Source organism: Acanthopagrus latus, chromosome 11 (assembly GCF_904848185.1).
Source record: "Acanthopagrus latus isolate v.2019 chromosome 11, fAcaLat1.1, whole genome shotgun sequence".
Lineage (NCBI taxonomy): Eukaryota > Metazoa > Chordata > Actinopteri > Spariformes > Sparidae > Acanthopagrus > Acanthopagrus latus.
Window position 1 is genome coordinate 24,583,607 of NC_051049.1, and position 27,561 is coordinate 24,611,167.

At 42.6% G+C, this 27,561-nt stretch overlaps 1 protein-coding gene across 3 annotated transcripts in view; it reads right to left on the reverse strand.

Moving 5' to 3' along the window:
• LOC119028839 (glypican-5-like) overlaps window positions 1–22,741 on the reverse strand; it is a 58,974-nt gene extending 36,233 nt beyond the window's left edge. For all 3 annotated transcript variants that reach the window (XM_037115206.1, XM_037115207.1, XM_037115208.1), the window contains exons 1-7: window positions 22,425–22,741; window positions 17,302–17,463; window positions 12,056–12,603; window positions 10,371–10,553; window positions 7,956–8,137; window positions 7,728–7,787; window positions 7,037–7,159 (exon numbers count right to left, since the gene is read on the reverse strand). In XM_037115206.1, the coding sequence (XP_036971101.1) occupies window positions 7,037–7,159; window positions 7,728–7,787; window positions 7,956–8,137; window positions 10,371–10,553; window positions 12,056–12,603; window positions 17,302–17,463; window positions 22,425–22,602 (1,436 nt within the window). In that variant the 5' untranslated portion in view covers window positions 22,603–22,741. The remainder of the gene's footprint in view (window positions 1–7,036; window positions 7,160–7,727; window positions 7,788–7,955; window positions 8,138–10,370; window positions 10,554–12,055; window positions 12,604–17,301; window positions 17,464–22,424) is intronic.
• Window positions 22,742–27,561: the final 4,820 nt, after the last annotated feature.

The window sequence follows — 27,561 nt, forward strand, 5'->3', positions numbered from 1 at the left end:
ACCGACTGACTTAATCATGAAACATGCAATTGGGGGTTTGTAATTACCTCCAGTATTTAACCTAAGATCTTAATGATAAACTCAGTCTAAGGGCCAACAAATGGCATCTAGAGTGTGCTGATTTCATTCCGATAATTAGGAACTGAGAAGACAACAACTTCATCAGTACTTTTCCAACAAGTTACAGGGAAATTGTTATTGTGCAGAAAGCAAGATTTTACAAAAGTTTCCTATTTGTACATTGTGACAGACAATTGGTTATCTATCTTCTGTGACCTTCTCAATCCTAAAACCAGTGGAGAAATACTGTAATATACACCAAATATCTGGCTGTGAGTACTGTGTATTGTTGTTTTGCCATCAATATGTGCAATTTGTATCTTGCAGTTGAAAGAGGAGTCACAGTTTCTCTGAAGAAAATGAATAGAATCATCCTCACAGTATCATAATGTATCATCTGAATAAAAATGTAAAGTATTTGTAATGGGCTTAATTAATTAATTAATTAATCAATTAATTAGAGGCACACTGACTCCAAAAGAGGATTAATCTGTAAATATACAAGACATTGTATTGTCTAAATCAGTGTTTTCCAGCCTTCTTGGCTGGTGGACCTTTGAAATGAGTCAATGTCTACTTGTAACCCCCCAAGGCTGGGAACCACCAGTCTAAACTATTTTCAGCTAAAACAAAAGGTGTGGGGCTCTAACTGTGGATGGATGTGTAGCGCTCTGTGAGGAATGCCTTCAGCAGCTACTATTTCGCAATTCCAAGAAATGTGACAGGCAGAACAACTTGGGAATTGGATGATAGCCATCAGGGTCACTGCAATCTCCAAAGCAAATGAAAAGGGACCACATTAATACATTATTAATGGAATAATATCTGTAATGATTGGTGCAATAGCGGGAGAACAAAAGGATCCATACTGTTTCGCCCATCAGCTGTCTGAAATCTATGGCCTTGAGCAAGAACGAGCCGGCCGTGTGCATCTATTTGTAATCTGCAGAAGGAGGCATTCATACAGCACCTTGCCAGCAGCTAAAAATCTGTTGAAAGCTTAATAGATATCGTTCTCACTTAATGTTTAACGCCTTCACATTCACTGGAGATGAAAAGGTGGTAGCTCTTCTTTCTATCTGACTCACTTTCAGTAGTGTTATGTTCAATTAAAATGGTTGACTAAGATTAAGTCACATTAACACATAATTTCAGGTTCTACAGAAAAGCAGTCAGTGGAAATGTTCCCTCTTTTCTCTGTATATTTGGTTTCTAAGAAGTTACTGATAAACTTGAGTTTTCTGTGCTATGGTAACGGAAAATGTTTTCCGTGGAAATGCTCTTAATCAGTTTGTGAACTGTGCTTCATATTCATGTGGAAAAGAAGGCACTGACAGCATCTGCACAGCTAAAGCATTTTCTCGTGTCCAATACCTGCTTAATGTATTGGAAACTGTCAGCGCTGTGAATGAGCTATTGGCCAGATTACAGACTATCGAGATTCCCTCCATCTGTCTGACAACAGATGATAATACTGCAGAAAGTGTGCTGCAGATGACACAGAAAAGGTGCAACTGTGAGTGACACTTAATAAGATCTCGAGAACCACAGACATAAATCACCAGCACCGTGATGACAAAGCTGCTCCGCTGTTGCCCTCGGTTACAGCACGGCTGTTAACGGTAACACACACAGATCCATTCTCCTGTCTCATCTCTGCAGCAAACGACATTTAAAGCGTCTGAGGCGGGCACGGAAACACACACACACACACACACACACACACACACACACGAGCGCGCACACACACGCGCAGAAAAAAACCCAGTGAAATTGAAATTAAGATAGTGATCTGATCTAAAGGAGGTGTGTAATTAGAAGAACCTCAGTTGTAAATCTACCTGCATTCCTGTGGAGTCTTTTACACAGCACTAACACACACACACACAATAGCATACTGTATTGACACCTGAGGCTTATACCTGTTCCTCTTGTATGTGGAAGATGTGGAGGAGATATGCTGCGGTTTGGAGTAATTGCACTAATCTTCACTTTCTCTATCCTTCACATTCCTCACCGCCCCCTCCAGACAGTTCTTTCTCAGCGTTTTAACAGCGTGTCCCCTGACTCTGTGAAGCATTTTTTTTGGCTAATGTCGAGCACATTTTATTGCATTAGAAATACACAAAATGCATCCTAACATCGGGTGTGGCAGGTCTTCGACAGTGGAGGCAGGGTAAATGACTTGTTACCCAGTGGTGGTGATGAGATGCTTCCCTCTTCTGGAGATTATCAGCTATTACAGCACCAACTGACCGGATAAACAGTACAGTTTAGTCGGTCTCAATAGATGCAGATGGTGGTGGAAGTATTCAGATCCTTTACTTAAAACAGCAGAAGGAGCCTCTTGGGTGAGAGGTGAAACGTCCTCAAGACACTGAAACAAGTCCAGTTGCCTACGATACAGCACTTTGTACCAGTACCATGACCTGGATGACTGAGAACCCTCATCAACAGGTCCTCGTCGGTGTTTTCAGTGATGATGTTTTTGGATTAATACCGTTGAAATTATTGAATTAATATGTATGTTGAATTATACTGCTGTAGATGTTTAAGACTGACCCAATTCAAACTCATTAATATACTGTTGGGTAGTTCAATCTATAGCAGTGCACCATATTCTCTGGGAGCATCAAGAGGTTGGAGAAATGACCTAACAAATGAAGGAACATTTCATTCTTCACATTATCAGAATAATTTAAAAAAAAATCAACACATCTGGGGATACATGGTGCCAGTAGGGATTAGAATAACTTGGGGGGCCTGTAGTAATTTGTAATGATTGCGGAGGACGTGCAAATCTGCATGTCAGTGATTTGGGGGTGTATTTCTTTTAAAACATCTGTTTTTTTCTGGTGTCTGACAACTGAACAATGAAATTTGATTGTGGCTCATAACGTGCTGAAAAGCAGTCAAGCAGTGAGATCAGCTATACTGACATTTACAAGAGATGACAGCGACGGCTAGGAGCAACAAAAGGTTGTCCTGTTCAATTCCAGCCACAAAACATCTTTTACTTGAGCTAAATGCCCCGCAGGTGTGTATTTATCCTTGTTTTTATCCTCCACATGCAGAAAGTAAGCAAATGAATTTTAAACTATATCTGTAATGCGGTTGCTGAAGAACAAACAACTGCGCTTCTGAGAGCTGATCTCATGAGGTCCCCTGGAGATAATGGTCCTTTGCAAATAGGTGCAAATAGATGCACAGTGCAGTAGCAAAAGTAGAAGGTGGAACAAAATGGTACATGAGTAAATGCACTAAGTTACATCTGATCGCTGGCAGCAAGAAATTGTTAAATAGTAACTGTTCTGAATATTCATGCACAGTTACCCAGTATCAGTTCATCCTCATACTATCACACTGTGTTGTCTTTCTCAGAGGCCAGTCAATCAGAGGTTCAGACACACACTGAGACTCCACTGCATATCACACACTGGATTTCATTTGTCCCATTTGCGCTTTTTTGATTTAAATCAGAGACATTCTCCGAGGCAGAAACGGCTGCTGTAAATTAGCTACAGTTGGGGGCCGTGACATTAAGTGCGACGGGATGGATAGCAGGCTGCTCAGTACAGCTGTGACTCTAAATGTCATTGTTTGATTTAAATTTCTTCTAAAGCAGATATAACGAGTTTGAATGACAGTTCTTGAGAGCCACTGTGTCCATAATATGATGGAGAACCGCACACAATGGTGAAGACTGTTCTCTACTTTGTCTGCACTCGATTGGCCAGGAGCGACTGTGGCTGCTGCCAATTGGGCCCTGCCATCGCCTCAGTGTATGTATGGCCTAGTCCGGGTTGGCAGCGGATAACAATGTTTACTCATGGGTCTCCACATTGTTCAAGGAATTCAAAGTAACTTGCTGATAGTTGTATTCTGAGTTTATTTCCTCAAGTTGTTGAATACTATAACTTGATTGTACAAGTGTATCTTGCTTCTTTTTTAATCCCGGGGATCCAGCAGTTTAGTTTGCGCACATTTCTGCTGCTTGTTTTCATGTAAAATGTAAAAGTAAGTTTTTGTCACTGAGGGCATGCTGATGATGAGCACTCCCTGAGAATGCTGTTTAAGATGCCCTCAGGCATGTGTTTAGCCGCCTATCTCTCTTTCTCTCACCAACACAGACGTTTGTAAGTGAAGTGGGTCAGAGGGCGGAGGAGATGAACGGAGGTCTGAATAGAAGGGTGGAGAGATGAATGGACGGCTGAATTAATGAATGAATGGGTGGATGGATGGACGGATGGATGCAAGAGAGAAGAAGATGTAAAGAGGTCAGAGAGGCACAGACTGGCGAAACTCCAACCCAGGCTGAGTGTAACATCTCTTCTGTTCCTTGACATAAAACTTCACCAATAAATACACTTTCTGAAAATTCCACTAGTTTATATGCAGAGACCTCACTGCAATGTAGGTCACAGACAAAATGACAAAGTGGAGCAGGACTTGGATGTACTGTACGTAAGGACGCAAGATGGATGTAATCTAAACACTGTGCATGTAAGAAAGACATTTTATTCATTGTGCTTAGTTTTCTTCAACTCTGGAAAAACAGGTGACTTTTTATGATGGGTAAACTAAGCTTTTCTTTATTTTGGAGAACATCTGTTATTTAATACTGATCAGGTGTGACCGGGTCAATTTATTCCACAATCACATCTCATTTCTGTTTAGTTCTGTTCATCTGGATTCTGACTAAAAATGACTGACTGATTCTTTATGTTCCATTTTACATTAGTTTTTCTTACATTTAAGCACCTGGATTCTTTGACTGAAGGCCGTTTTTACAATAAGACAATACTTGTTCAGGGACATTTAGTTAAAAAATGTAATTATTGTCTGGGTGTCAATCAAAATAAGCATATGAATTTGAAATACATTATACTGTATATGGTTATATTTTGCTGCCACATCAGCCAAACACTATCCAAGTGAATGTAATGTGCTTCCGTAATAATCACTGTAATGTAACATTCATATGGAACAATTGTGACATTTTAAGGCTGTGAGCATTTCTGAATTATGAAAGTAATGAAAGTAAGGTCTAGACCATTAGTGTATATTACTATGAGCAGTGGCAAGGAAATGGCAGAGCAATTAAACACGAGGTTCACTGGCCTTCACTGTGGCACTGACAGTGACAAAGCAAGTGTGTGTGTGTGTGTGTGTGTGTGTGTGTTTGTTTGTTTATTTGTGTGGGAAGGCTTGTTGTCCTTGGAAGGCTTCACGGCCTGTTTCATATGGTTGATAGACCATTAAGAAGAAAACCTCCAGCTACTGTTTGCCTCTGAGGTGTGTGTGTGTGTGTGTGTGTGTGTGTGTGTGTGTGTGTGTGTGTGTGTGTGTGTGTGTGTGTGTGTGTGTGTGTGCGCAAATGTGTACTTGTACATCTATCTTTGTGGGAACCAATTTGAGTTTTGGACCTTGGGAGTGAGGACATTTTGGGAAAATGACATCATTTTGCCCTCACTTCTGTGACAGAGTTACAAAGAACTGTTTGAGGCTCCAGGCTCAGTTTTAAGGTTTAGTTTACAATCTGGTTTAGCTTGGGGTCGGGATGAGGGTCATGGTCAGGCTTTTAATTTGTGATGATTAAGGTTATGGTACGGGGTTTGATAATGCATTAGGTTAATGAGTGTCCTCACAAGTGAAACAGTATAACGTGTGTGTGTGTGTGTGTGTGTGTGTGTGTGTGTGTGTGTGTGTTGAGACAGGGCTGTGTGCAGTAAGATGTCAGATGACCGCAATCATCTCATATTCTGTGTGTATCAGAGTGCGCGCTAGTTTGCGCGCTAGATGGTACGTGTGTAGGAACGTGTGTGTGTGTTGGAGGGCGTTTGCGTGCGTGCCTGTGAATGTGTGTGTGTGTTGGTGCGTGTGTGTGTGTGTTCGTGCGTGTGTGTTTGCCCATTTGTCTTGTTACTAGTTTAAGCTGCCAATGCAATCACCATGAGAAAGACTCTGGAAACGAACTCTCTAACCTTCACAACCCTGTCACCCCCCAACCCTGGCAACTCTTAGGAGCCACAGACACAGACACACACACACACACACACACACACACTCGGACACACACATTCTCATATGCCTCAGTTTGGTGTGTCCTATAAATCATCATCATCATCATAGAAGCACTCATCACCGGCATTTAATGATATAAAAGGGGCGTCATTACCGACATTTCTATAGTCTGAAGGATAGGAATTTAGCTGTTACACAACTCACATTGATATCAGGCTTACCTAGAGTGATAGAAACATGATTCACACATGTGAAGCACAGTAGAGTTGATGTTGAACCAAGCAGCAACCTCTGGGTCTGAAACATGATGGATCACTTGAGACCAGCTCCAAAACAGAGTCAATCCACGTGTAACATAACAGACATGTCTACAGCCTGGAGCAAAAACCAGTTCTGTTCTCCATAGCTACTTTGCCCTACTCAGGACTGTACTGTGTGTGTTATTTAGCCTTAGCCAGTTTGGTCGCTTGCAGCCGAGTGGGACTGAACTCACAAGACTCACTTCAGCTCCAGCCAGGCTCCACCTAATTGCCCGTCTATGGTTAGCCGGGAGTTAGGCGGAGTCACTCCCTGCCAAGATGGCGACGGCCATCACCACCCACTTTGAGCCTCATTCTGGCTCTTCAGAAACCAATGGTTGACGTCACTATGGCTCTTGTAGCAGTAATCCGGTCATTAACTACGCACCAATTTAGACTCCTGAATACAGGCCTGAAATTTCAGCACGAGCCTGAACATCGGCCTGACAGCTGACAATATTTTTATTAGCAAAAATCCTGTCAAAAGCCAATATTTCTATATCAGAACTGTCTCTCCCTTCCCATATACTTTTCTCTTTAATATACAGAATCAGTGCGGCAAGATCACATACTGCATCAGAGCAGCTGTTACACACTCTTGGTGTCTAACAGGTCCTTCCTTAGCTTTAAAGTAATACAGCAAACACACAAACCTCTCCACGACGTCTTGGCCACTCCAGCATGTGTGCTGTTCAATCTCCATCTCACTCTCACAAAGCATCTCTGGTAGCTCTGAGAAAAACCACTGGTACCGCTGGATAGAGCCCTCAAACTCCCTGGAAGAGAGAGAAGTCGGCACAGTTGAATGCTTGGGTAGTTATCAGTAACGGCAGGATCAGTGTGCCATATGCTTTTATTTGTTGCAATTTTAGACTTGTCATGTCCATTTCCCTGTGAAATCCCACTGAAAACAACACAGGGGGAGAGAAACACGCTCATAGCAGTGTTTGCAATGGCTGCATAATGAAAGTCCCAGCTTTTATCCTTCAGGAGGAATGACTCATAAAAGAATGGAGACATTGCCTTATTCAAACACCACTATACTAACAGAAAATTAAAGGTTTGCTGACTGGTTTGACCTTTGATAACTGTCGCTGGTGGGGACATCCGAGTTCGCCTAATTGATAAAATGAACTGAATAATTCTGACAGATGTGTTAAACGATTGTAGAAAAAGGTACAAATCTGCACGTTAACTTAACAAAACAGATTAAATGATTATTGAAAAAAAATAACAAGAACAGACCTTAACAGGTGACTAGATGCACCTAATTCGTCTTTGTTATTATATACAAAATACTGCTTTAATAAGAATTCAAAGTGCAATAAATGGAGACGGATTTACCTTGACAGTTTTTTCAGGCTGCGACTTTTGTCTCCTCTGGAACCTTTAAGAAGGAACGACCTGCCAGGATAAATAAACACACACAAGAAAAATATATCTTTCAATTGATTTTCTTCTGATGGGACTGAAGGTCAAATGTAAAAACAGCCTCTGTCTCTTTCCTAGAGGGAAAATTCCCGCCCCAGATATGGTGACCTCTGACAGAGGTCGTTCCAGCATGGGTCTCACCTTCGGGGTTGCTGCTGCAGATGCTGATGAGCGGAGGGACCTGCTGAGGGAGGCGATGTCACAGGTGACCTCTCTGAGGTGAGTGATGTAGCCGGGCTCACAGAGGCTGTAACATGTGAGGTGGTGGGATTTGCACTTGGCATTATGGGACCAGCTGCATGGGGTCCACACACCTTCTCTACCTGAGGAAGAGACAGTTGGCAGGTTTGTGATTGAGAAAGGCTGACGATGACCACGTGGTTGCTTCTCAGCGATCTAAAACAGCAGCCTCAAAACTATTCCAAAGTACCCCCTCATCAACTCCAAGATTTTAAACAAGGTGTTATTTGAATTATTAGTTGTAATTAATGAATCATATGACTGTGGATATTGCTCTACATATTTTGCACAAGACATGGTTATCCTTAGATTGTTCATGTCAGTGGCTGTGTGTTTTCTCCCAGTAGTTTCAGTCAAGTTTGAACTGGATATTTTATCCGTCTGTTAGTGGTTTCAACTTCTCTGCATGCTCCCTTCCTCAGCTACAGTATGTGATGTTAGAAACAGCGACTTAACAATTATTTTCATTGTCGATTAACCTGTCAGTTATTTTATTTCGATGAATGGATTAGCGATTTGGTCGGTAAAATACCAGTAAATGGCTCAAACTGTTGATCAGGGTTTACCAAAGCACAAGATGAGGTCATTAAATGTCTTTTTTTCATCGACAACCCAACGACAAGCAGTTTACTGTCGTAATGGAGTTAGGAGACCAAAAAATGTTTATATTAAACAAGCTGGAATCAGAAAGCTTTGACTTTTTTTCAAACAAAAATTAATAAAACCAATGGATCAATCTATCAACATCTGACAACTGACTGACTGATGAAGCACACAGTTTGTTTGTTTTTTTCACCGAAAAGCTGAGCTTCATAATCATCCCATGTAAACCTCGAACAAAGCAGATCACCCACTGCTGTACAAGCACAGCACCCCTGGATAAAGGCAACTAGATTCGCCAACTTGTTCCTTCTAGACATCCTATGAGCCGGTGTGCCTGGGCGATGTGGCTGAACAGTGTATCCCAATAGTGAACTTTTGTATTGTTCAATGCGGATAACTACTGATCCTTTTTGATGATCCGACCTATTTTTACTCCTTAAAAAACACCAGGTGAAAAAAGGTTTAAATGAACCTTTTCATACTGAATTTAAGCACTTTAACCAGGCACATATTTCAGAATCATGTTAACAGAAAAATGAAAAATACAGAAATTCAAACAGAAATAAAAACACACAAATAAATAAAAATACTGCCATACCAGCAAGCTGACCTGCCGCTGTTTATTCCCCATTTCCACTCCGTCAGCACTCATTTTCACACTCTGGTGTTAATGGGTTGCTCTTGAGTTTCGAGCTGGTGCGGCAGATTGTCAAACATTCATAAAAAGTACCCTGCACTTTCCGTCATTACATTTATGAGACAGAAAGCAAACAAAAGTTCACATAATAACATCCGATAAGCACATTTCAGACTTGGCTCCATTAAATCCAGAATAGAAGGTGTCATGGATCACGACACACCATGTATTACAGAGGCTGGTGTGATCAGTCCCCTCAGCATTGCTCTCACACTGTTACTGCTGTCTTAAAATCCATGACGCACTTCGACATTGTCAAAGGCTTAGGGGTCAGCCTCTGGTGATGTGTCCAGTGAATGAGACGCCTGGTCAAATATTTAATGAAGTGGTATTTTCTTATTAGCCACAATTAGCAGTGCGATTATGCTTGTGTGTGTTTGTTTACCTCTCAGGAATCTACTCTACTAAGTCCACAGTGTTCTCTCAAAGTTGGAATGCTTTCTCAAGTTCTTCCTCCAACAGTGTGTGCATGCATGTATTTGTGTGTCGTCTGTTTGTCCGGAGATTAGCCACAGAAACTTTCTCATCACTCAGAACCAAGCTGCATTCTGGGTATTGGTTGTCCCGCCAACCGCAGTCTTTGTCTGGCACTGGATCTGTATTCACGCTCACATACACACTCGCACAAACACATACACACACACAAACTGAGGGGAACCCCAGATCCTCTGAAGAATGAGGCTGTTTTTAGCCCTTCTAGGTACAAGGCTTTTGTGAGGAGATCCAACTGCCAGGCTGAAAGAGAACCCACGGCCTTCCTCACTCTGTGTCCAAAATTCAAATGACTTTATTATTGGGGCATATGAGTGAGGATGGTTTAGCAATCTGTTACCGATCCATTTTTAGTGCTGGTGTTTTAGAAGGGCACATTTGAGGGATAAAACCTTTCTTTGGTATTCAAAGCTTTCAAGGTAGACTGGTATCAATATCCAGAATCCAAGATGTAAAGTACAGACAGTATAAAGCAAACCGCTTGGGCACACCTTCCCCTCCATCCCAGCATCCACTCTGCTTACCGTGGCTGTAATGCGTGGTCCGTGCAGCTGAGCGTGCAGTATGGCGTCATTCACATGATTTCGGACCGCTAACAGAGCGAGCTCCATGCTGTTTTGGTTGCTGCTGGTTGCTAAAGTGGCAGCTAACCGCTGGAGCAACACCACCAAACTCCCCCAAGGGGCGCCCAGCTCCGACACACCCATCTAGGAAAGAGAGAATGGACGGGAAAAGAGGCGGAAATGGGCAGGGTGAAATCAGAGAAGACAGGCGATGACACACGTGGAAAGGAGAACGACATGCTTCAATGCTACGTTTAAAATGTTCACTAAAGCATTAAAATTGGCTCCGATATCTATCTTTCCCTATCTGTCTTTGGCGGAGATCATGACAAACTGCTATAATTAGCGAATCAAATGGATTGATGAACCGATGATTGAGATGACAGGCAGTTTCTGTCTCATGACACAAGTGCCAAGAGCAGATTCTTTCATAAACCGCGCCGCCTTCTGTCACAGAGAGGCTGTTCCGACTTGTCCCTCTGCCTCTCCTCGACTTCGCTGTGTGTGTTTTTCGCTCCTTTCTTTAATGAAGAGGATAAACATGATGGGAGTTGTTTTTCCATCACACTTTCTTTCCTTCCAAGAAACTCTCAAGCAGGATGAGCAGTGCCATCCTCCAGCCTTGTGCTATAAACAAGTCTCTCCACTGTGGGCGCAGTTAAAGCTGTCCAGCAAATGTCGAAGCAGCCCAGTGAGACGCACGGAGGACCCTGCCAATTCTCTTGGCAATGCTCTTGTTATTTGTCGGTCTAAGACTTAATGTGGGAATTATTTATTGATGATAAAGTGCTGTGAATGACTGATTCAGCTAAGTGAGTGATGGGAGCATGGCTACTTCTTTTTGTTACTTGTCTCTCCAACAGCAGAAGGAGGCAGAAGACTCCGAGGTTTCCCATGCATCTAAAACACTGTCGCAACACACACATACACGGCTTGGAAATAATTCTGGATGAACTTTTGCCAATTGTGAATAATACTATGGAGCATTACTGACATGATATCTGAAATGATTTACTTTTGAACTGTCCGGAGGTTTAAGGGCACGTTAATTTTAAGGGATAAAATATTCAAGGAAAAATGGAATTAGTTAGACTGGCGTTGTCATACTTTGTCTTTGATAGCTGTGTCCACCTGTCTCCCTTGTCTTTATGCTAGGCTGAGCTAACTGCCTCCTCACACTAGCTCCATACTTAATGAACAGATCCAACGTCGAGTTCTATTAGCGTCGGTGTGTACAGTGTATCTATAAGGGAAACATGCACACATGTTAAAGGTGCAATGTAAAATATGGCCGCCTGTCAATTGTTGGTATCACAACGTGGGATACAGAACCGAGCTGCCTCACCGGGATTCTGAGTCTGGGGTTGATGAGACACAGCAGGCGGGTAAGGAAGAAGGTCACTCATGGCCAGCTTGGAAAAGGAGTCAGATTATTTTCTCATCTGACTTTCTGCCCAGAGCAGAGTCTTGATTGTTGGAACAGTTAGGCAAAGGGTGAAAATTCGGGAGATGTACAGTTTTACTTTTGTTTGATAAGCACAATAGGGGTAAGAATACTTCAATATTTCACTAATGTTAGTTCACTTTTGACGTGTGCCATATCTTACATACTGCACCTTTAAAACACAGTAAAAACCAGCACTTACCAGGCATCCTCTCATAATGTTGACACACAGTCCGGTACAGGGCCGTATCAGCGTCAGCCCTCTGCAGTGGGAGCAGTACTGCATCCTCACTAGGCCACGTCCACACTCTCTGGATAACGTTGCCTTCTCAGTTGCATTCACAACCTCTCCGGCCAGTCTCAGCAGTCGGCTCAGTGCTCGGCCCGCCCCGAGTGCACGGGACAGGCTGCTCACCAGGAGGCGAGGGTGGGGTCCGAAGGGGCTGACATCCTGGCGCGTCATCCGCAGGCAGTCGTCACGATAAGCAGAGGGGGGCGAGTGGGACTGGGGCGACGTGCGGCCGAACCCGGGGTTGAGGAGGCGGCGGTAGACCAACGGGAAGAGGTCATTGTAGAACCGACGCACAGCGTGGTCCAGTGAGGAATTGGAGTCCCCAGAAAGGTGCCGTTTGATGCTACTGAACAGATGAAACACGAGGGGGCGACAGTCGGACGCCAGAGCAGAGTAAGCGCTGTCGAACAGAGTGCCAGTCAGGTTGGAGGTGAAGGACACAAGCGACTCGAAGGTCTCTGGGATGAAAGAGAAGCGAGACAAACACAGATTTTATTGTAGCATGAGCTCAAACACTCATGATAATTAGACATGATTACAACTGACGGGAACGTTAACAACATTATAAACTGTTAGGACAGTTAGCTATCAGTTAACTGTCTTCTTGCAGCAATTGCATAATTTGTGTACAACGTTTGTGCATTAGTTTGCTCGGCTAGTATGATTTTCCCTTTGATAACTAGTTTAATGAATTATTAGTTAATGAATTATTAACTATCCTCAGTCTTGTTATATTGACATGTTTACCTGTATGTTTTGTGTTCTGCTGCTGCTTTTATGTGTGTGTGTGTGTGTGTGTGTGTGTGTGTGTGTGTGTGTGTGTGTGTGTGTGTGCTGTTACATGTGAGGTAATTGTGCCTCTGATGTTGTATTTTAACCTGCAATGTGTACAAAAACTTTTTGGGTAATATGCAATTCAAAACAACTGAAGGTAGAGATTTGGACCTTTTGATTGCCCTCGATAAGATACATAACTAGAACAGCACTCAGTATAGCTCATACTTCTGCCAAGGCCCAACAGTCCCCTTTGATTAAATCAGGCCTAATCCAATATCAAACTCCACAACCCCATATCACTCGAAATTCTTAGAAACCACCCATAATTTGAGCTCATCTTATCTAGAATCTGCATCAAATTCTCCTCATACCAGCCCCCTAAATACACCTGATTTTTTTTATTTATCAAGAGCAATGCATTATTCCCTCAGAGCTTGTTGCGAAACCATTGAAAAACACCCTATCTCGCAATGTTAAAGACACTGGGAAGAAAAAAAAAATCCTGGATCCGTCCCTTTATCTGGATCGGCCCCAAAACGTAATGGGGTCTATTCTGGGCTGAGACCCATCCTCCATCCAAGTTTCACGGAAATCCGCTCTGTGGTATTTGTGTAATCCTGCTAACAAACCAACCAACAAGCAGACACAAGCGAAAACATAACCCCCTTGGCGGAGACAAAAAGTCAAGTGATCACTGAAGTCATGGGATTCATCTTCTTGGAGCCATTAATGTCTGATTCAAATTTAATGTCAGTGCATTCACAAATTGGATTACCAGATTTCTGTCTGGGCCAAATTGGTGGATGGACCAGCTGACTGACCAACATCACCATATTTGGAGCCAGGCAGCTTGTGCAGCCAAATAAAAAGATTATGAACAACTGTCTTTTGTAAAACCCATCAAGGAATGCATTGACTGTTTTATATATTGTTTAACAAAACCATCACACATAGAATATCTGATTTTTCAATTATCTAACTGATTCTGTTCACAACCACTGGATAAATATTGAAGTTTTTCAATGTTGGTAGTTACAAAGTCTAATAAATCAGTAATAGAACAAAAACACAATGCACGATTAAAACAATTCAACCTCTCATTACCAGTTAAACCATCCTAAAACCAAAAATTCACTGCGGCAAATACTGAAACCCCAGAGATGCAATGGGTGTTATAATAAATTAATACGCCTGATAAAGTAGTAGTTTAGTACAAAAAACTGGAACATCAACACAGCTACCAAAAACAATGTATAAAAAATGTATATCTCTGAGTAACCCCCTGTTCACATGTAATGTAATAAATAAACAGAACTTCACTGCATACAACACAGAGGTTGTTAGCGCGCCAGACTCTTTCTTTCTTTTTGTTTTTGTTTTTTCAGAAGAAAATACAGAAAAAGATAGTTTGGTTAGTGTCATTACATTTCCAGTCAAGTTTACAGTTTGTGTGTGCCGATGTCATTATGGACAATGAAGCTCATTGTTAAACTGTGAAATGTCCAGCCTCAAATGTGTTTGATAACCACACTTGAACGATCTTCACAAAAGATGTATATGCACATTTTCTTTACAGTAGTAGGTCTATATAAAAGTGTTCTATTTAGCAATGAGGGCATGACTGACATGTGTGTCATTCACACATGTAAGATGCGTCATTTCCATATATGTGCATATATCAGTTTCCCTTGTTACACAGTGTGTGTCTCACTAACCTTGGACTGACTTTATCCCGCTGCATACGAGCCAAAATAGCACGCAACTTAATTCATCCCTGAGCTCGTTCTCACTGGCCTGTTATCTTTAGTCAGGTGATAATGAGAGGCCCAATCTCAGGATCCACTGTGTTTCCTACGTCCGACACGGTCTAATAAAGTGGACAGCAGCCTTAACAGAGGCTGTGTGCCCGTGGTGTGTAACTGTGTGTGTGTGTGTGTGTGTGTGTGTGTGTGTGTGTGTGTCTGTGTGTCTGTGCGCGCGTGTACGTGTGTGTCTATGTTTGAAACTTGCCAAGTAAAAAGGGTGATGTCAATCTGATGGCATCCTGACACACACACACAGACACACACACACAGACACAAACTGGATGAAAAGAGAGAGGGAAATCTATTCAACTGTGACTTTCACTCAGTCATTCAACCCGTCAGCACACAAGTTCGTGTGTGTGTGTGTGTGCGTGCGTGTGTGTTTCAACGGCTTTGTATTTCACTATCACAGCCTGACTCTCCAAGTGTCAATCTATTCAATAACTCACAAATCGATTAAATAAAGAAATCATTACAGCTGTCCGGGAGAGTTGTCACAACAGCGACACTGTACAGTTTTGTACATTCGTACTCATTTTCCGGCAAACGGATGAAATCTAATGAGGTGACATTGATGGTGGTCGGGGGACGAGGCGGTGGAGCAGCAGAGGCATGACTCACTACAGTACCGAGTGATAACGTCTCACTTTTATGTGTTTGCATACCCCCGTCCTGGCAATGGCAACACAAATACAGATGGCATCAAGTGACACGGCACAGTCGACTCCGGGGTCATGTGATTAGCTCTTTACCCTCTCTGATTGGATGACAGCTGTGCCACGGTGGAGAGGGCACAAGGGTCTCACAGTGCCAGGAGAAAACACACGCAAGCATGCAGACGCATGTGCGTGCGCTCGCACACCCGCACACACACACACACACACACTAAAGTAATCCACAGGGTGTAAATAGAGCCTGGCTACAAGCGCTCTGGGCATGTCTCAGTTTCTCTAGTGGGTTTTAATCACTGAGCTTTGGAGAGGGGCTCCGCTGAGACTCAGCTCAGCTGTTGACCACTGCTGTCGTGCAAAATTAATTTCATTCATTAAAGGATTGGTTCACCCAAAGCACAAACTAGAATTATTATCACATCCCCCTTCTCTTAGACTCTGGTTAGAAAAACGACAGCAATTGTACTGTATGGACAAATAACCAACCCACAGTTGACATACATGATAAGTGCATAATTATTCCTGATCCTAGAAATGTATTGGGCTCTTCTACCCTGCACTTTATCACATGCTGAAAAGCCATCAATTTATCTTCCAGTGAGATCATCTATAAACACATGAATGTAAGAATTGAAGTTTTTTATTATTTCCTCTGGGTGAGCTCCAAATGCTTTTACGTGACACTATGGTCACCTTGCTGCACCAAAAGAACTTTTTCTTTTCTACGAGCTCTGGAGCAGCACAATGGAGCCGCCACTTGCCGTATTTTCCGAGAGTGACGTCTATCACAAAACTTAAGCATGTAAGATCTGCAGCGGTTGATATTTCCTGGGTTTATGAAAAAACTATTTTCCTGTGATCTGGGTGAAGTGAAGGCATCAAATTCCAACTTATCTCCCATCACTTGCTGCAGTGTTCTCCTCACTCAGCCCCTGTGTGTTGGTGTTTTGCATTAATTTTACCCATGGATGGTTTAGCCTTCCACTGGGCATAAATAGCAGCTGAAACCGAGCCTGGGTGCATTCAGATGTAGCGGGAGAGGAGAGGAGTGAGAGATAGAGAGGCATGAGAAGAAGAAAACAGAGAGGTGCATGTTTGCCGTGTCTGTCTGCTGGGTTTCATCAGCTCTACCCCTCTCATAATCTCTGCACACACATTCATGCACGCCAACACACTCACACACACACACACACACACACACACACACACACACGCTCACACAGACTGGTGAATAGCGTTGAGAGACAAGTGGACAAGCAGAGTATTCTTCCTCCTATTCAGAGCAGCCCGTTAGAGACCGGCTGTTGCCCACGGCAACAACACTTTGCTGCGGATACGTACTGAATGTAAACATTCTCCGTCCCTCGCGCTCTCATTGGTCAAGAACAAAACCTGATTATCGCAGCGACAGAGACAGACAGACAGAGAAAGAGAGCAGAGAGTTGTAACAAAGTTTTCCGCTGCTCCCTCTGAGAGTTTGCTCTCTCAAAGACTCAATCGAACATCAGTTGTTTGTTTGGCTAGCCACTGTGGCGCCTCACAAAATAAACTGGCCTCACACCACCACCCTGACACAAACTAGCTATTTCATGATGAACACACAAAGTGAGAATGACGGGGGGCTACAGGCACTTGACAGAACCGTTAAAACGACAGAATTACCACTGGTATTAATGTCAATTTGATTTACGCCCTTCAGTCACCTACAGCCATTGTTAGCGCTTGCTAACTGTAATAAATTCATACGGAAACGCTTCTACGCAGCATAGCTAAAACGGAACAATGCTGTTTAAATAAGGGCCACAACCAAAATTTATTTTAACTATTTAGCATTAGATTTGAACTAGCTGAATGTTAATATTCTATTGTCTAGTCTACACCCCTTTGTTACTCTCCCCCTCACCTTGGTAGGCCTTGGTGTGCCCAGCGATCAGGTACTTGAGTTCAAAGCTATAGGATCGCATCTTCTGCTGCGTCTCGCTGCGAACAGCCGCCATGTAGCTGTCCTCCATCTTAGCGGTGCAGCAGCTGGGCCCAGGGTGGACACACACTCGGAGGGACTCATCTAAAAGACAGAGGCAGCAGAAAAAAAGCTTCAGGCCTCGACATACTCACTGAAGATCCAGTGATATCTTTAGTCACGACAGCAGAAGGAAGGGATTATTTTATTAGGTCCGCACAGCTTTAATCTGACCTTGGATAAAAAAGTTAGAGGCATACTCAGCAAGTTCCTCGTGATTTAAAGAGGAAATGACATATTGTAGCTGATAAGCCTTCAATATGTTTCTATAATAAATGCTATTTTTTGTTTGCTCGTGTTTTAATTGTCTTTTAAATGCATCTTTTTAATCTGTAACTATTCATTTGCTTAATTTCATATTGTTTAAATGTAAATGATTTATTTGAATGTATTTTTCTGTCTCTGTAAAGCAGTTTGAACTGCCTTGTTTCTGAATGTGCTAAACAAACTTTTCATGCCTTGCCCTTTAGCCATAAGTTATCACTAAATGTCTAACCAATGACAATGCAGCATGTTAACTAGAAAAGGCAATTTCTGAATAAATTGCAGTTTGATGCTTAAAAGCTTACGCAAAACAGTATTACTGGCTTGTAAGTTGAATATTTCCAAAAATGTATGAAAGATATCGCATATTTGAACATTTGTTGAGAAGCTGACGCAGTGTTTCCCACACAAAGACTTTACCTGGGCAGGCCCGGGTATGTTAGAAGAGGAGAGGCCATGTACCATTGATTAACTAGTTGACCAATTTCCATGCCACTCTACACCTCCAGTCTACTGACAATCAAACCATGGAGGCAAACCTTTACAGTGATCCTGATAAAGTCGTTTTAGACTCTCGTTCTCAAATCATCAAACACCAACGCTTCAATTTAGTGGCTCAGCTCCGATATAACCAAACTGTCTCACTACCACCACCGGCCAAAGGCACAGGGTCATTCTGCGGGAAAACACTGCTGACGCTAAACTTAATTGCTGGCTTTGATTTATTAGAAGTAGCAGCTGAGGAATTTTGAATAGATTTAAAACTGGGACCGCACAAAAATAAATTTACAATGAGCCTGTTGGGACCTGACATGATGACACGCACAGTGGGCAACACTTCAACACTTACACCAAACTGTGTGTGGATCTGTGTGTGTGCGTGTGTGTGCGCAGCAGTCTGACTTTGGTCGACTGCTGTAAGCCAAGCTGTCAAGTAGCAGACTGAGATCAAGGGGGAGAGAGAGATGAGAGGAATGGTTCATTCAGCTATGTCTGATCTGACACACGCTAGCACACGCTCACACACACACACCAGCACATGCTCACACACATGCACATACGCACACAGCAAACCTGAGTCAAAACTTGAACTCTCCATATTAGCACTGGCTGACCGTGTTAACATTAATGAGATAGTTAGTATTTATTGGAAATCCTATGGCGCATTCCTCATTTGTAAGTGGGACAGCAGCTCGTTCGGGAGACGGACTGAGACCTGCACTGTTTGTGATGAGACTGAAAGTCTGGAAACAACCACTCCGGTACTAAATCAGTCGGCATGATTCAGAAACCTGTGAAGCTTCTGTTCTTGTCTCAAATAATTCATTAAACTAGTTTGATAAGAATCTTAGCACAAAGTCCACATACTGGACATATTCCACGCCTTTCAGCTGCGTCACATAGCCTCCATCAACAGATGGAGTTTGCTCAGTTACCATAGAGATGATTCCTTTGTTATCACATGATATATGTCTGGATTTCATGCGATAACAGTTGGTTGTACAATATATGGGGGGAGACTGTAATCCTTGTCTCTGTGCCAGCCTGTATGCTCCAGAAAATCTCAAACGAGTGAACGCTGTGTTTGAAATGACTTTATGAAAGGACAATATTGAAAATCTCAAGCTTAATTATTCATTAGTTTATTTCAGCGGGTAGTCTTCAGAGCAACTGCCCGTGTGACTTTTTTAAGTTTGCATAATGTATATATATTTTCTTCCACTTGTCCTGGGTTGAGTTGTGGTTGCAGGATGCTAAGAATCGTATTCCAGACTTCCCTCTCCCAAGAAATGCTTACCAGCTCAGCCTGGGGGATCCCACGGCATCCCAGGCTAGGTGAAATATGTAATTCCACCAGTAAGTTCTGTGACTGTCCTGGGATCTCATCCCAGTTGGTGCCAGAAAACCTCCAACGGGAGGCACCCAGGAGGCATCCTAACAAGATGCCCAAACCACCTTAGCTGGCTCTTTGTAACACACAGCAGCAGCTCTACTCTACACTCCCTCTAGATATCCAAGCTCCTCTCTCTATCACTAAGTCTGAGCCCTTCCACCCTATAGAGGACACTGATTTTCGGTGTGTGTTCGGTGTTCATCGGTGGAGGCTAGAATCTAAATGGAGTGGTAAATCAGCTTTCATCTCAGCTCCCTTTACACAACAAAGGCAAACGCTTGCAATATTGCGACACTCCAATTTTTAAGATACTTCACTCCTTCGCCTGGGTCAGGAACTCAGAGAAACGCCGCCTCAATGTGGTGGAGAGGTCTGTGTCCCCCTGTGATCCTGACAGTTGTGTAAGCTCCTAACTGAAAATCCCATAACTTAACCTACTCTATGGTGGCAGCTAGAAACCTGAAAGGACACAGACACAGAGTTTAATTTGTCCATTCTGGGCTACTGTAGAAACATGGCAGTGGAACATGGCTGACTCTGTAAATATGAAAGGCTCATTTTAAGGTAACAAAAACACAACACTCCTTACCCTCAGGTGATTATATGCTTATAAAAAAGAAAATATCCATATAATGTTCCATCTCTGTCAATAGAGGCCCTTAAATCCTACTCTCTGGTCGTTTAAAATGACATTTCTCTCAAACTAATTCATCCATGGCTACACCAGATCAGGAGGCTGTGGTAAACATCTATAAATAGCAGACACGTCAGTCTGATGAAAAGATCTCCACCATATATTGTTAAATCAAGCTCTACGTTCAGTCAGGAAGACTTTTCTTTTGCATGCTCAGGCCTTTATTTAATCTCTCGTACCATCCTGTCAGTCAGTCCTCTCATGCGTGCTCACTTATGATTTCCTGCCTTCATTATCTGAAGCTGTCAACTGACACCAGCTGCTCACATCAACAGGTCACATCTATCCAACAGCACAGAGACACACCTACATTTTTTTTTTTTTACTTCATTCACCCGTCTTGTCTAATTGAAACGAGCTGTCAACAACCGCAGGCTCGCCGCACACTATTTGTTCCTGCAGCAACGGTAGGATTGTGGGAAAACTGTGGCGTCTTATGTCTAATTTGGCTTACATAAGCTATAACCACGTACAGTCTAAACAACAGGCAGACAATTAGTCCCCACAGGAAGCTGAAAAATGTCTGCTTTATCTATGTGAGTGCTGTCTACTGATACAGAGATCAGATGGGCATGGATTTCCTTGTGTCTGCTGATTACAGCTTGACGATTAACATCCAAGTCTTATTTTAATGAACTGCATACGTGTGACAAAGAGACAGTTTATGATATGTCAGGATTATAAGAATATAAAGCTTGGATCAACCTTTGTGTGGTTTGCTTTTGGGTGCAGTTAACATTAAAACATTTTTAAATGATGATGTACTTAGAGCAATTTATTACTGGCCACACTGTGTGAGCGGAGCCAGAAAGAAATCTCACATTTACATTTAGAAAACAGCATCTTTAACACCACCTCGTTATAGCCTCAGTGAGCCTTTGAGAGCTCTTTGTAAGTGCTCCAGACTATAAAGGGTAGTTTCCAACAGAAATAGCTTCTCTCTCTGGGAAGTGTTGGCCGCACAGTGACGACCCATTATATTTGGAATATGGTCCTGCATTTCTAAAGCTACGGGTTTTAATCCTGCGAGGGGCTGCGAGATAAAGCTATGTGTGAAGTACCAACAACCTCATAGCAGGAGAGATGTTCAGTTAGATTCTGAAATATTTACAAAACAGGAAGGTTGTCTAGTGCTGCCCGACTATAACAAGTTAATCTCGAAGTGTGCGAGCAAGTTTACACTGATTCTTTTTTTTATCTATAAAGATCTTAATGTTACTTTAGTGTACAGTGGTTAGCAGTCAGGAATATTTGGGAGAAGTACTTCTGAACAGGCTCTTCAGTTATAAAACACACACAATTATGAGCTAAATGACAAAGCATCAAATGTAAAAGTCATTTTTGTAGGAGAAAAGCCTCAACAGTGTTAAATTATGATAAATCTGTAAGATATATATATTAACCACTACATGTATCAAACATGTAGCTTGTTTTTTTATTGCTGATTTATTATTAGTATGCAAGCAACATTTGGATGTTTTGGGAATGGTCTATGAGATCTGCTAATTTTGACTGCTTTTTACACAGCTTGGTAGTTTTATTTTCTCACAATGCATTTTAATCATGTGTTGTTGTTGTTGTTTTTTTTTTTTTTTTTTTACAACTCAAACTGTAGGAAAACTTTAGGACGTTGGGACATTTTAGTATTTCACTTGATTATTCATTCTCCGACATATCTGAGTTTTTATTCTGCGTTTTTTGAATATTTCTGACACGTTTCATTTGACTTTTGTTCCATATCCAACCACATGCATACAGTATACACATGCACCCGCATCCCAAATATCCCCAGCTCATTTTGAATAGTGTAAACTTTAAGTGGAATAATAATGTGCATCATTTGCCTGGAAATGTAGTGGGGTAAAAGTAAAAAGGAGCGCAAAATAGAAAAAGTGAGAGTTGTGGAAAGTTAAGCTCTGGCACGACATACTAAAACAAAGTTACAGTTATATTCCAGCTCTGTGTATTTCTCGCTCCTGTTCAAGTCTCCTACTGACTCTAGCTGAGTTCAGTCAGGAGGATTAATCTGCTCAGGCCTTTATTCAATCTCTCATACCATCCTGTCATTCACTCCTCTCAGGCATGCTCCCTCATAATTCCCTGCCTCCTATGCAGAGTCTCTGCAGTGACATTTTCCAGCGGGGGCTGACTGACCTGCTCCCGGCCTGTCTGGCACCAGCTCCACCGGGCCTATCTGGCGCATCATGTAGGCTGTCTTCACCTCATGACAGCTGTCCACATCGGCTGATCCGCAGCCGCTCTCCGGCAGGAAAACACAGTAAAACAAGATCAGCCAAAACAAGTCCACGTTTCGTAAGGCTGCGCGGAACATCGCGACATGTCAGTCGGGAGATAGAGAGTCTGGGCGGTCAGTGTGAAATCCTCCTGAGGGTCCCGGCGGCGGCTGCTGAGTGTGAGGCTGGACAAACTTCATGTGCGGCCACTCAAGTGTGCGTGGAGCCCGCCGTCACACCGAGCGCCCTCCTCCCGCCTCCCTCCCTCCCTCACTTCACCTCAATTACTTAATTGACATGTGCGCTCAAAATGTCCAGAATATGTGGAACACCACATGCCTCTGCTACAGGCTGCAGCAGCTGCTGCAATGTTAATAAACTCCGGACAGTTAAAATAACAACACAGTAAGAGCAGCTCACAACAATTATGAGGAATACCTGCAATGTAATTTTATAATTCCCTGTGTTATGTGACCACGAGTCTGTTAACTTTTTTTTAATGATATTAGCTCTCACAAATACATATTTTACAACTGCTGCTTGTACAGATAAGGTCCATTAAACTTGACTGACTGCTGAGTGAGGTGGAATGACTTTGTATAAGTGGGAGGTGGGCGCCGCCTGCTGGTCCCTCTGAGTCACAGCAGTGTCAATTTGACAGCTCCATACAACACAACGTTAATGTACAGACTCCTCACACCATTATTGTATGGACTTTTTGGAATTATCTCTATTTATTTCATCCTCTGTCCCAGGAGAGCATCTCAGTGTGTGTTTTGTTCCAAAGATAGATCCACCTTGATGATGGAATCCACCAAGAGGATGAGTAAAGTTTTCACAATGTTGTGTTTTCTGTCAGTTTTCCTTTTGCTTTCTGCACCACAGCTCTGTGTGTCTGTGCGCTCATGTATGCTCACAGACGTACATTAACATTTGAAATGTCTCTGCCGCTGTCCAGGTGACAAAGAAGCTCTGAGGGCTCTGAGGGCCTGTTCCACATGGCAGCTGGATGGATGAGGCGGTGCTGACTCGCCTGGGTACCTCCACCCTAGCTGATCTATGTGGACCCTGACTGCTTAAGGTAGGAGAATGAAGTCAGTGAAAATGTAGAGGTAGTATTTCTTTGAACTCTTTACTGAACTTCATAGACTGATACAGCACTCAACTCTCAGCTCTGCTCAGAGGACTAATACAGATAACAGGACATGGGAAAAAGGCTGTGTCTGACTTGTAAGTATAAAGACGAAGGATTTTACATTTATAAGAATACATATAATCCCCCCCCCCCCCCCCCCGCCCCTTTTCGTACTGTAATGGACTATTCCAAGAGTCATCATGACCGTGAAAAGACGAAAGACAGCAACCAGGAAGTGAAGTGCTGCGGTTTGTTTACGAAAGAGGCGTGCAGTCCGAGTTCTGGTAAAATGAGCCAAGCGGGATCTAAAAAGAGGAAAAAGTGGGAAGAAACTAAAAAAGAAAAAATGCCACACTACCAAAGTTAACACGTTCTTTTTTTTGTTGTTTGGTTTTTTTTACCATGCCACCACCGGCTGATACAAATAATGATGTTAATGTTGAGGAACAAGCCGTTGCAGACCCAGAGCCTCAGGAGCTAGACCCATGTTGTGGCAAAAATGAGGAGCTACAATCCGCTGTCTGCTGTTCCCGAGTCTGATAGTGCAGACAGCTCAGTAGAGTTGGTGGAGGAGACGAAGATGTGGTGGTGAGTTGGTCAAAAAGCCCCCCTTCTTCTGACCACCAAAGTGATGTTGACCTACTGCAAGACGACCCAGCACTGTGGCCAGAAGTTCTCAATGACACTGAGAGAGAGTTCAGTTCAGATAGCGACAGACTTTCCTAAAAATCAAGACGGTCTGCGATTCACATGCTGTAATTACTACATGCTGATGAAAAACAGGGAGAAGATTAACAGGTCCTGGGTAACACACACACACACACACACAAACGCACACAAGATAGCTAGAAGAGCCAGATTTCCAAAAGTACTAGAACGGCCGTAAACGGTCATTTTGACCGCTAGATATTAAACTCTATAATCTCTCATGTAAATACCCAGCTGCGTGATGAATGCATTCATTGTGATATATGTGATTTTTTTTTTTAAAGCAAAATAATAAGAAAATGTATTTGATTATGAAAACATTTTATTTTAATACTAATATATAATAAAATAGATAATAATAATCGAAAAAGCTGGGAATGAGCTGATCTAAAACAAAAACAAACAAAGAGCTGTTGTGATCCCTGGTCACAGTCTACAGATTACCTCCGCTCTCCTCGCACAGTTACCACACACGGGCTTGTGGCATTTCAAGTGTTGGACGTTTGGTTCTGTTTGCAGCTCTTTCGGACCGGCACTGCCTCCGTGTCTGCTGCAGCTGCAGTGGTTGCCTCTGCTGCTGCCCACCTTGTGCCAACTGCTGCGGCCCCTTTCCCCTCCATGTATTCAGCCCTCAGCTCCTCTGCCAGCTGCTGCAGGACTTTCCTCCGAGCTCTCCTGCCGCTGCTGCTGCTGCTTGAATACGATGCGGGCATTGATCCCAGCCTGGTCGAGGATGTTATAGAAGACTGCCACTGGCCATCTTTCCGCCTTTGACAGAGTATGGCCTCGCCATCTGGTCCGGGACGTCCTTGCCATACTTGGTGTTGTTGTAGTATATAATACAACTATATAATAATAATACAATAATTAACTTCACACAGTTAGAGACAAGAGAGACAATGAAAGCAGCAAACCCCGCAAAATGATGTGCGGTCAATATGACTGTTTATGGCCGAAATGGGTGAAACTTGTATTTTCTTTTTCTTTTGTGTAATTTATATTTAAAAAAAAAAAACTATTCTAAATTAAAATACAGACACTTTCAGGAAAAGTCATGTAACAGCAAACCTCAGCAATTTCATGAGCTCAGCATTTCTGACTTCGGAGTCATCCTGATAAAAACATGGTTCAGTTTGGGAGAATAAGATTCAAGTTGGAATAAACGTGATTTGCTTTTCTTAGAAGTCTCGACATAGGCAACTTTGTCATCGAATCACACACACACGCACACACACACACACACACACACACACACACAAACACACACACACACACACACACACACACACACACACACACAAAAGAAACCGCTTGGTTATTGAAGAAAACAATTTCTTAGGCAGCACATTTGAACACTTATTTATTGGTCAAAACAACTTTCCAAAGCATTGCATACTGTGTATTCTACAAGCTGGCAGCCTGTGTGTGCTTTCACAAATGTCCCTTGATCATAATGAAGCCTTAAAATAAGCTAAACAAAGTAGTCTGGCATTTTTTTCCCATTCTGACTACAAAGAAAAGCATCAACCACATTTTAAAAGATGTCACAGAGATTTGGCATCATAAGTACATCACATCTCTACACTGATGAGGACTGTGGGTTGTCGAAGAGCATCAAAAAGTTGGGGGCCAATTATGTACGTGCCTTTTGCTTTATAATGTGCAGAGGCATAGATCTGATCGACGTGTCTATTGTTGTTGTTGTATCTCACCAAAACTCTGTCCATGTTACTTCTAGGGTTGCTGTGGTTGTAGTACTGTCTGACTTCATATGGCAGGTCCTTCGCATGAGGAGCGTTGAGGTTTCCAATGGTGTAGTATCTGTATTGCCTCTTGTCCTTTATCACTGGAAGCAGACGTCTTGGCCCCCGGTTCATAAACTCGTGAAATCCATCCACCCCTTGAGTGGGATCACACAGAGCCACCATGTTGTTGTCAAGGCAGTTCTGAACGTACCACACCAGCAACTTCAGACCATGGCGAGGCGGCGGTTGTCCGAACCCGCTTTCCTGCAGCTCTTGTTTTGAATTAAGGGTTTTCAGAGCCAAGGTCAGAACGACCGATAACGCCAACACGGAAAGAAACAAGAACTGCGTCTGTCTGCCGTGTCCCATGTTGAGGTTATCTATGAAAAAAAGACCCATCACATTATCTTTAACAATATCCTGAAACTTTACAGAGTTTAACTACAGGGAACACATAGCAGTTGTTTCCTTTTTCATCTTACCTCACGGTTGGTAGTAACAGCAAATATGTCTGTGTCAGCTGTCTCCAAATGTGCCTTTAGCCTGAGTCTTCACTTCTGGTGTAGATTATAATCTGTGGTCGACTTCTGTTTCTTGTGAGGTTCTGATGAATGCAGCACTCGCTCTCTTTCTCACTCTCTGTTTGCGATAAAAGAGGAAGTGCTGTGGTTGCTGCACAACTTGGTTTAAATTTAGTCAAGTTCAGCCGTAGCTTGAAAGAACCACATAGGGGCCTATTGCATGTAATATTGACAGCTGCAAAGTAGAACTATCAAACTGCATCGTGTAAAGACTTTTTAATTCTGTATGCCGTTATCAACTGGCATTGTGACAGCAGGGAAAGGAAGAATTATTTCGATTTAAATAGGGTTAAAATTGTACTACTGCTGTAGGTAGTAAAAAAACAAAACCGAACAATATACCTCAAGCATAGTAACAGCTAAGGAACTGCACCCAATTATGTCCTCACACCTAAATGTCATGGCAGTTTTATTCACTGGCATTGTCTCTTCTTAACCCTCTATGGGAGGCATAATAATACCACTTGGGAAAAATGTTTGGAGTGTGTTTTTTTCATTAACCAGAAAAAAACATGATCTAAAGTAAATATTTTTGGGGTACTTTAGGTGTGCGTTGGCTTAACGGGCAACAGTGTACCATAATGGTGAGTAAGAAAGAAAAGGGGGAGGGACTTTTTTAACAAAAGTTATTATTAACACACTCTTCATGATATTGTATGTCTGAGTGAAACACGTTGCGCTGATCCTTGTGACAAAGTCTGCAAAAAGATATTCAGGATGGCCTGCAGAGAGTTATGTTATTAACCTACATTGCTACAATATCCGGCTTTCTGGATGTTACAACTTTTATGGTCACAACTTATGGTCAAAGTTTTGTAAGTTCATGTTGCCACAGCATTGTGTGCACATACTATGGTTACCTGAGACAAAGTGCAACATTCGCATTCA